Here is a 10,942-nt window from a genome sequence, read left to right as displayed (position 1 = left end):
CATCACAGCCAGACTGTCACATCACAACCAGAATGTCACATCACAGCCAGAATGTCACATCACAGCCAGACTGTCATCACAACTAGACTGTCACAACACAACCAGAATGTCACATCACAGCAAGACTGTCACATCACAACCAGCATGTCACATCACAACCAGAATGTCACATCACAACCAGACTGCCACATCACAACCAGACTATCACATCCAGACTGTCATATCACAACCAGACTGCCACATCACAACCAGACTATCACATCCAGACTGTCATATCACAACCAGAATGTCACATCACAACCAGAATGTCACATCAAAACCGAAATGTCACATCAAAACCAGACTGTCACATCAAAACCAGACTGTCACATCACAACCAGACTGTCAAATCACAGCCACACTGTCACATCACAGCCACACTGTCACATCACAACCAGACTGTCACATCACAACCAGACTGTCAAATCACAGCCACACTGTCACATCACAGCCACACTGTCACATCACAACCAGACTGTCACATCACAACCAGACTGTCTCATCACAACCAGAATGTCACATCACATTCAGAATATCTCATCCAGACTGTCACATCACAACCAGACTGTCACATCACAACCAGAATGTCACATCAAAACCCGAATGTCACAGCACAGCCAGAATATCAAATCACAACCAGACTGTCACATCACAGCCACACTGTCACATCACAACCAGACTGTCACATCACAACCAGACTGTCAAATCACAGCCACACTGTCACATCACAGCCACACTGTCACATCACAACCAGACTGCCACATCACAACCAGACTGTTGCATCACAACCAGAATGTCACATCACATTCAGAATATCTCATCCAGACTGTCACATCACAACCAGACTGTCACATCACAACCACAATGTCACATCAAAACCCGAATGTCACAGCACAGCCAGAATATCAAATCACAACCAGACTGTCACATCACAGCCAGGCTGTCACATCACAGCAAGACTGTCACATCACAGCCAGAATATTATCTCATTCAGAATGTCATATCACAACCAGAATGGCACATCACAACCAGACTGTCATATCACAGCCATACTGTCACATTACAACCAGACTGTCACATCAAAACCAGACTTTCACATCACAACCAGACTTTCACATCACAACCAGACTGTCACATCACAACCAGAATGTCACATCACAGCAAGACTATCACATCACAACCACACTGTCACATCACACACAGAATATGACATCACAGCCAGAATGTCATATCACAACCAGACTGTCACATCACAACCAGACTATCACATCACAATCAGACTGTCACATCACAATCAGACTGTCACATCACAGCCAGAATGTCATATCACAACCAGAATTTCACATCACAACCAGACTGTAACATCACAATCAGACTGTCACATCACAACCAGAATGTCACATCTCAGCCAGAATGTCATATCACAACCAGAATTTCACATCACAACCAGACTGTCACATCGCAACCAGACTATAACATCACAACCAGACTATTACATCACAACCAGACTGTCACATAACAACCAGAATGTTCCATCACAGCCAGAATGTCATATCACAACCAGACTGTCACATCACAACCAGACTGTCACATTACAACCAGACTGTCACATCACAACCAGAATGTGATATCACATCCAGAATTTGATATCACAACCAGACTGTCACATCAGAACCAGACTGTCACATCACAACAAGAATGTCACATCACAACCAGACTGTCACATCACAGCCAGTCTGTCACATCACAACCAGAATGCCACATCACAGCCAGAATGTCAAATCACAACCAGACTGTCACATCGCAACCAGAATGTCACATCACAATCAGACTGTCACATCACAACCAGACTGTCACATTACAACCAGACTGTCACATCAAAACCAGACTGTCATATTACAACCAGACTGTCACATCACAACCAGAATATCACATCACAACCAGAAAATCATATCACAAACTAGTGTTGTTGGAAATTAAGTGGTTGAGACAAATACGATTCTGAGATTGATAGGAACCAGGTTGTTAATTTCTTTGCTGATAAACCATCTGCAGTCTATTTACATTTGTTTTCACTTGTATTTTGGTGACTATGAAAAAAGATCATCATAGTATGTCATAGCATCAAGTAAAAGAGAAGACTGTTTTATATATAAATGTATATTGCACATCAGTTTGACAAACCATAAAATTCCAAGTAGCACCTTATTCGTTAAAACAGCAAACACATCTGAAAGGCAACTAGTAAGGGAACACAAGTTTGACATAAAAGTACAGAATAAATACATCATTGTATTCATAATGCCATTAACAAACAACACAGTTCATGTGGGCATAGCAGAATTTACCATGTTCACAAAGCCCCTTAGACCACAACAAACTCATCAGTTGTTCAAAGGGCCCACACCCATTGAAGAACAAAATATTTATAAAGTATATATATAAAAAAATTTATCAGAGACAAGTTTCGACCACAGAAAAAAAACTCGCATATTTGTTGAAGATTTCTGCCAAACTCATTCATTTTAATGAAAGCTGTAATCTTGTTCTATTAACTGTTTAAGAAAAAATAAACAGTCTCTGCCATGACAAATGTAGACTTAACAAAATCAATAGAAAAAAACAACAGCTTTATTTTTTATTTTTTTTACACAATTTAGATGCGGCAAATCTGACAATCAATTTGTTGTGAACTAAGAGTCAACTTTAAGAAATTTCTTAGGTAAGTGCTCATTTTTGCTGATGTCAACAAGTAAACATTGCAGAAATAATTAATAGTTTATCAGTTTGTAAGCTGAAAACATAGGCTTTCTCACAGGTGGTAAGTGTGTGGCTATGATATTAATTATATAGTAAAAACATCATTTTGAATGGAAAAAAAATCACTATCAAATATATATATATATATTTAATAGTGAAATTTTTTTTTTCAGGGAAGTTGATTTTTCGTTATAATTTTATTATTTTTCACTAAAAATGATGTTTTACTAATTAAAACCATAGCCACACACTAAACACCTGTGAGCTTTCTAATGGAATATTTAATCTTAGGTTTTCACATATGTACACTTTAAGTTATACTTTCCTGTGAACACTGAGTTTAAAAAAAAATTGTGTCTATATTCAAATTAATGATATATTGATATTCAAATTACCCATTTATAGAACGGATCTACGCACAGATTGATTCTTACACCGTCTCTAACTACTAGCAGTACTTGCATAGAAACCAATAATAATAAGGCTCTTGTGTAATCCAAAATTAGATTAACATGTCGGCATATATTGATATATCATATCATTATATAAAAAATCTTTTGAATTCTTCCAATACATTTTGAGTTATCTGTGCAAAAAAATTACTCAATGTCAATGTGCTCTGCACAAAGCAATACCAAGCATAATAGCTCCAAAATAATGAGGAGCTGTAGTCCTTCCCCTCAATTGTTTCTGTAGATCTAGAAAGCTTATTCAAGCCTCATCATATTTTCAATTGAAATGAAATTACAAAAGTGCACAAGAGCATTGACAAATTATTATTTATTGTAAACCTAAATAATTTGCCAAATCTTATTTACATATAGGACCTGTCAAACTGTCAAACACATCTTTCAACCATTACTTCTTTCACTCTTTCAGTGCTGGAACCAAATTTTCAAGACCTTTGCAAACAGTTTGGATCCATATGAGACACCACAGAACATGGCGTCTCATCAGGATCCAAACTGTTTGCTATTCTGATAAAGAATAAAATGCTAATTTAAGAAATTCAGCAGACTACATTTTAGCAGACAACACATTTCCCAGCATGCAAAGGGTTCAACTAGATTGGAATGAGACCCAATTCACACTCGTTACTGTTCCTGTTGATTGAGACCACTACCTGCAACATAAAAGAAAGATCATTTATTTGTGTTATAGACACATAAATCAACTAAAACCATAATATTTAATCTCTTAATTCTCTCTTAACTCCAAACAACTTCAAACTAGATATTTCACACTGACACTAAAACCCTCATTTCTCATGTTTGGTCACAGACATATCTAAAATACAGTATACAGGAGAACAAATACAAAGGGCCATAATTAGATAAAAACCGGTTGAGGCCAAAATTGCGCTTTATGTATTGTCATGTACACATTAAGGACATTCAAGGTTTGATCAAGATACAACCAGCCTGTAAACAGAAGTTGAAAGCACTAAATTTTAGACTATATATTTCATAGTTGGCAAAAAAAGACAAGAGACATATTCAAAAACTTATCATAGCAAAAAATTCTTTCTTTATTAATACTCTTCACATTAAAGGGGCCTTTTCACAGATTTTGGCATTAAATGCTTCATATTGAACAATTAAACATTGGATCTAAAAATCACCAGTTAAAAATCAAGAATAAAATTAAAGGAAGAACAAGAGGGCCTAAAAGGCCCAAAGTTGATCACCTGAGATAACAAGATACTATTGGGACAAATCTTCTGACCAAGTTTCATGAAGATCAGAAAATAAATGTGGCCTCTACAGAGTGTTAACAAGGTTTTACTATAGCCATATAAGGAAAAATGCCCCGCCCCCTGGTGGCCATGTTTTTAAAGCAACCATTACCATTTTCAAACTCATCCAAGATATCATTAGGGCAAATCTTCTGACCAAGTTTCATGATGATCGGAAAATAAATGTGACCTCTAGAGTGTTAACAAGGTTTTACTATAGCCATATAAGGAAAAATGCCCTGCCCTCGTGGTGGCCCTGTTATTCAACCAACTGGCATCATTTTTTAACTCCTCCAAGATATTATTGGGATGAATCTTCTGACCGAGTTTCATGAAGATCGGACTATAAATGTTTCCTCTAGAGTGTTAACAAGATTTTACTATAGCCATATATAGCCATATAAGGAAAAATGCCCCGCCCCTTGGCAGCCATGTTTTTCAAGCAAACATAACCATTTTCAAACTCATCCAAGATATCAATAAGACAAATCTTCTGACCAAATTTCATGAAGATCGGAAAATAAATGTGGCCTCTAGAGTGTTACCAAGGTTTTACTATAGCCATATAAGCAAATATAGAGAAAACTGCCCCGCCCCCTGGCGGCCATGTTTTTTCACCGATCTGGACCATTTTCGAACTCGTTATCAATGAAACCAATATTTTGACCAAGTTTCATGATGATTGGGCAAAAATTGTGACCTCTAGAGTGTTCACAAGGTTTTTCTATAGACATATAAGGAATACTGCCACGCCCCCTGGTGGCCATGTTTTTCAACGGACCGGAACCATTTTTAAACTCAACCAACATATAATTTAGACAAAATATTTTGACAAAGTTACATGAAGAGTGGACATCAAATGTGACTTCTACAGTGTTCACAAGGATTTTCTTTTTTTTGACCTAGTGACCTAGTTTTTGACCCAGCATGACCCAGTTTCGAACTCAGTCGAGGTATCAATGGGACAAATGTTCTGACCCAGTTTCATGAAGATCGGAAAATAAATGTGGCCTCTAGAGTGTTCACAAGGCAAAATGTTGACACCGCACGACAGACAACTGACGACGGACAAAAGGCGATCACAAAAGCTCACCATGAGCACGTTGTGCTCAGGTGACCTAAAAACAAGGGACAAAATTGTCACGAAACCAGGTTTTTAATTTTTTAAAAAGTCTGATAAAGGGAGACAATTTAAAATGTGCATTGTTATCCCCCTTGTTCCAAATTCAATGTATTTTTACTCATGGCGACCTTGATTTCAATTTGGAAAAAAAAAGTATGATAAAGGGAGACACTCAAATGTTACTGATTGTTCATAGTTGCCCCCCTTGTTTCAAAATCAATCTTTTTTTAGTTGTGGTGACCTTGACCTTGGAGATATAAATGTTATTATTTTGCGCGACACACCGTCCAATGATGGTGAACAAATGTGCCCAATGATTTTAAAATCTCACAATGAACGACATAGTTATGGCCCGGACAAGCTCATTTATGGCCATTTTTGACCTTTGAACTCAAAGTGTGACCTTGGAGATATTGACGTAATTCTTTCGCGCTACACACCGCCCAATGATGGTGAACAAATGTGCCAAATGAATTTAAAATCTCACAATGAACGACAAAGTTATGGCCCGGACAAGCTTGTTCCACTGCCCGCCAGCCGGCCCCCACGCCCGCCTGCAGACATTCACCAATCTAATAACCAGTTTTTTCCTTCAGAAAACCTGGTTAAAAAGTAACCCTATACTGGACTCAAACCACTGACCCCTGGAGTAAAAGTCTATCACTTAGACCACTCAGCCATCTGTGCTCATACAATTAGTGATGTATTTCATACTTTATATAAGCAATCCTCGTAGTATCACAAAATATAACAAGGGACAAAATTGTCACAAAACCAGGTTTTCAATAATAATTTAAAAAAATCTGATAAAGGGAGACAATTCAACTCAAAATGTGCATTGTTACTGATTGTTCATCATAGTTTCCCCCCTTGTTTCAAAATCAATATTTTTTTAAGTCGTGACTTTGACCTTGGAGATATTGTGCGACACACCATCCAATGATGGTGAACAAATGTGCCAAATGATTTTAAAATCTGACAATGAATGACACTAGTTATGGCCCGGACAAGCTCATTTATGGCCATTTTTTACCTTTGAACTCAAAGTGTGACCTTGGAGATATCAACGTAATTCTTTCGCGCAACACACCGTCCAATGATGATGAACAAATATGCCAAATGATTTTAAAATTAATGACTGACAAGCTTGTTCCGCCAGCCCACCCGCATTCGCCAATCTTATAACCAGTTTTTTCCTTCGGAAAACCTGGTTAACAACAACTCTCCAAATTATTCAATCGTTTTATAATTTTCAGGTTTTTAAATCATCAAAAGATGCATATAATGGATACTTCAGAGCATTGTAAATGTTAAGTATTACTGTTTCCTCACAAATATCATAACTACAACACAAATTTGCAAATCTGAATTAAGTTTTTTTTATTTTGTCAATTTACCAAAACGTAAAAAAAGACCCCTTTAAAGTCATTTAACTGTGAAAGTTTGAGCAAGATTCTCTCAGTAAGAAAAGAGGAATTTAAAACATGCTTTGGTAGGTGAAAAACTAATAAATGGCCATAATTCTGCCACAATTTGCCAAAGCAAAAATTCCTCTTCTTTATGATCATCTAAAAATGTAGGTAATTAAACTGTTAGTTTAAGCTCAATTCACACAGTAATTAAAGAGGACTTTAAAACACATTTTTCAGCACATATGGGCAGACAATTAAAATACTGATTTCCTTCCTTTTTTGGGAGGCATCCAAATACAAACAATAGGAAGCTCACTACAAGAAGACAAAAGTTCACTGTATTGTCTCTCGTAATTAATGACTGTATATTTATACATATATAACAAGTTTTCATTGTTTTCATGTTTATCTATTTTTAATTTAATGTGTTTAACTCAACTTGCAAGACACACTCAAACAACCAAAACAATTATTTTCAATTTCCTTTGATTTCAAACTCTTTTACAAACTTAAACAACAACATGGACCTCTGTACATGTAGCAAAAAACTCATAATACCTAAATCTACTAACACTAAACAACTTACAACCAACAAGAAAACAAATTTATAATACCAAAATTGTTCAAACACTTCCAACAACAAGCAAAAGTTCTATATACTCATTAACAACTTTGAAGCAACATGCAAACAAGTTCACCAAATCCCAGTTAGTCGTCCTTACCAAAGATCTGCAACTACTCAAAAAACTTGCTAACAACAAGATATCAAGTTCACCATTCAAAAGTTGTGTAAGTCCATTCTACTAATATTCCGCTTACAAGAAACCAACTTGCAACAAAAAAGCAAAATTTGTATATACTCATTAACAACTTTGAACCAACAATCAGAAAAAGTTAACTATTCCAAAGTTCTACATACACTATCTAGCATCACAAAGTCCTGTAAGTCCACTGTTCTGCATTTAAAAAATATTAAGAATATTGTGTGACCAGAGGGACACACACCTGGGACCCCTTGTGATTGCTCTTTGGCTAAAAGTCATTTCCCCCTTTTGACCAAGTTCTTGCCATTAAACAAATTGCAAATGACAAGCAACCAAGATCAGCATACCAAAGTTCAGTAGTGGTGTAGTGGATATGTTGTCCAAATAGGAGGCCACAGGTTTGATTCCCACAGTGGGAGCATTCTTTAGATCTTCCACAAAGACGGCAAGTACTGATTCTATCAGGAAAACGGACTCGGGAGTGTTTCAATAAAGTTTTTGATGCAATAATAGGATTAAACCAAAGTTCAGTAATTTCACTGTACCAAAGTTCATTAATTTAATTGTACCAATGTTCAGTAATTTCCCAGAACCAAAGTTCAGTCATTTCACAGTACCAAAGTTCAGTAATTTCCCCCGACCAAAGTGCAGTAATTGCAGTGTACCAAAGGTCAATAATTTCACTGCACCAAAGTTCAGTTATTTCATTGCCCCAATTAAAGTGCAACAATTTCACCATACCAATGTTCAGTCATTCAACTTTACCAAAGTTCAGTTATTTCAACATACCCAGTAAAGTTAAGTAATTTAACTAAAACAAAGTTCAGTAATTTCACCATACCCAATTTCAGTAATTTCACCATACCAGAGTCCAGTTATTCCTTCATACCAAAGATCAGTAATTTCCCCGTACCCAAGTACAGTAATTTCACCGTACCAAAGTTCTATAATTTCCCTGTACCAAAGTTTAATAATTTCCCCATACCCAAGTACAGTAATTTAACCATACCAAAGTTTAGTAATTTAACTGTACCAAAGTTCAGTAATTAAACCGTACCAGTGTTCAGTTATTTCACAGTGCCAAATTTCAGTAATTTCACCGTACCAAAGTTCTGCCAGAGGTTCCTGCTGGACATTGGATCGCTCATCTGCACGCTGACAGGCCGGTGCCCAGGTGGTGAGTATTCCTGCGTGGCTAGCAGATCTATATTCATGGAAGCGTGGGACCAGGGATGTAAGTTCTGGGGCCACGTGTTGGATCGAGAGTCCTACCAACCAAGTTTATTATTGGTTTATTTTGCTTTTCTAAATAAGTATTTCAAGCCATCTAAATAAAATAAGTCTTAATTATATTTATTTTACTTGTTCACAAGTACCACTCAAATCTTGATGGTTAGTGAACTATGTCATAAGCACCATAATTATGAAACACTTGTATTTTGCATATTGCGATGAGAATTCAGCACTATGATGAATGATAAGATATTTTAAATTTCAAATTTGATTTTCACAAACAATACCTCTTAAAGTTCAATGCTTTCTAACAAAGTTGTCAATAACAATGCTCACCCATATAATTCACTGGACCCTATTCTTCAATAATTCAGCTCACACTGACATCAGTTTTTATGAAGGAAAATTAGATTTAACCCTTTCCCACTCAAAGTGAAAATGGCTAATATGTGCAAACAACATAAAACCAGAACAGACTGCGAATTACTTGCAGGTTTTATGCTGTTTGCTGCTCATCTAAATATTAGGCTTGGACATGAAGCATATAAAACTTGAATCTAGAAAGAAAGGTTTTTAATGAAATTTAACTTTCTGAGGGACTTCAAAGGCGTGAAAATACGTATCTAAGTAGTAAAGTGCTAAATATGTATCTAAGTGGAAAAGTGTTAAATATGTATCTAAGTGGAAAAGTGTTAAATATGTATCTAAGTGGAAAAGTTTTAAGTCACTTAAAACTATTCTGTTTGTTAAAAGAATACACTGAAATATGTTGCAGCGAAAAGAATGCAAACTTGGACAGAAATCTTGGTACTAAACATTGTGAACTTGATCAATGTCAGCCAGAGGCTCACAAACTATCTCATGTATTGAACCATTAAGACATATGCACATCAAATAGTTATCATTAGTCCAATATAAGTTAGGTTTTTTAATAATGTTTTGAAAAAAGTCCTTAAGAATGATTTTCTGCATATTAAAATATTCCATATAGTTAGTTTACATGATTGGTTAGTTTACAACAGATTTATCCAATTACCAGCAAATCCTCGTAACTATGTTGATTCATGAGTCCAAGGTGGTTGTTACAACTGTATTGCAAACTATCTGCCCTTTCAGTCTTGCTGGACCTGAAACGAAAAACTAATTATTTAAACGAACTTGCTCAAATATTTTCTTATTTTTGAAAAAGTTCATCAAATGTATTAACTTACATAACTATAATATTTGATTAAGTTTAGTTATTATAATGAAAAACATTTTTTTGTAAATAGCAAAAATTTGCCTTACCATGGATTAAGCCTGGGACACATTAGAGCCAATTTAACACACTACCACGGCACCACACAGACAGGCTTTATGCATTCACAGCAAACGTTTAAAGCTATAGTGTTACAAATATGCATTTCTTTCAACTTCTGAATGAAAAGCGTTACACATTCTAAATTATTTTACTGATATTTATTGATGACTTCTAAATTCTATTTCGCCTCTTTATATATAGCGTCCTCTTGTTTACATAGAGTGATGTCATTTAAAGTTACTGACCAAATATGAAAAGCTCTGCACATAATATGGAAAAAAACACTTGCAACATGTGGCCTGACTGAACCAACGAAAAACGAGTATTCTGCACAAGTTAAGATAACAAAATATCCAAGTTTTGATGCATTGGAAATCAACCTTGCCTGTTAGTACAAGTGGTACAATGAACATGCATCCAAACGACATTAAGGTGTTCTGTGGCCAATTAGTAATTATCATGTGCATATTCTTTGGGCTGCGCTCTGTGAAAAGGGGGTTTAATGCATGTTCGTAAAGTGTCCTCCCAGATTAGCCTGTCGACTGCACAGACACATTCCGCTTTTATTGTATTTTT

General features: G+C 35.9%; 1 protein-coding gene across 4 annotated transcripts in view; it reads right to left on the bottom strand.

Moving 5' to 3' along the window:
* Nucleotides 1-2,183: 2,183 nt before the first annotated feature.
* Nucleotides 2,184-10,942, bottom strand: part of LOC127863336 (uncharacterized) — a 54,540-nt gene continuing 45,781 nt past the window's right edge. For all 4 annotated transcript variants that reach the window (XM_052402759.1, XM_052402760.1, XM_052402757.1 and 1 more), the window contains exons 8-10: nucleotides 10,103-10,193; nucleotides 8,939-9,101; nucleotides 2,184-3,922 (exon numbers count right to left, since the gene is read on the bottom strand). In XM_052402759.1, coding sequence (XP_052258719.1) covers nucleotides 3,894-3,922; nucleotides 8,939-9,101; nucleotides 10,103-10,193 — 283 coding nt within the window. In that variant the 3' untranslated portion in view covers nucleotides 2,184-3,893. The remainder of the gene's footprint in view (nucleotides 3,923-8,938; nucleotides 9,102-10,102; nucleotides 10,194-10,942) is intronic.

Source organism: Dreissena polymorpha, unplaced genomic scaffold (genome assembly GCF_020536995.1).
Source record: "Dreissena polymorpha isolate Duluth1 unplaced genomic scaffold, UMN_Dpol_1.0 chrUn005, whole genome shotgun sequence".
NCBI classification, from domain to species: domain Eukaryota; kingdom Metazoa; phylum Mollusca; class Bivalvia; order Myida; family Dreissenidae; genus Dreissena; species Dreissena polymorpha.
The sequence above is the reverse complement of the archived record's forward strand: the minus strand, read 5'-3'. Positions and strand labels throughout refer to the sequence as shown.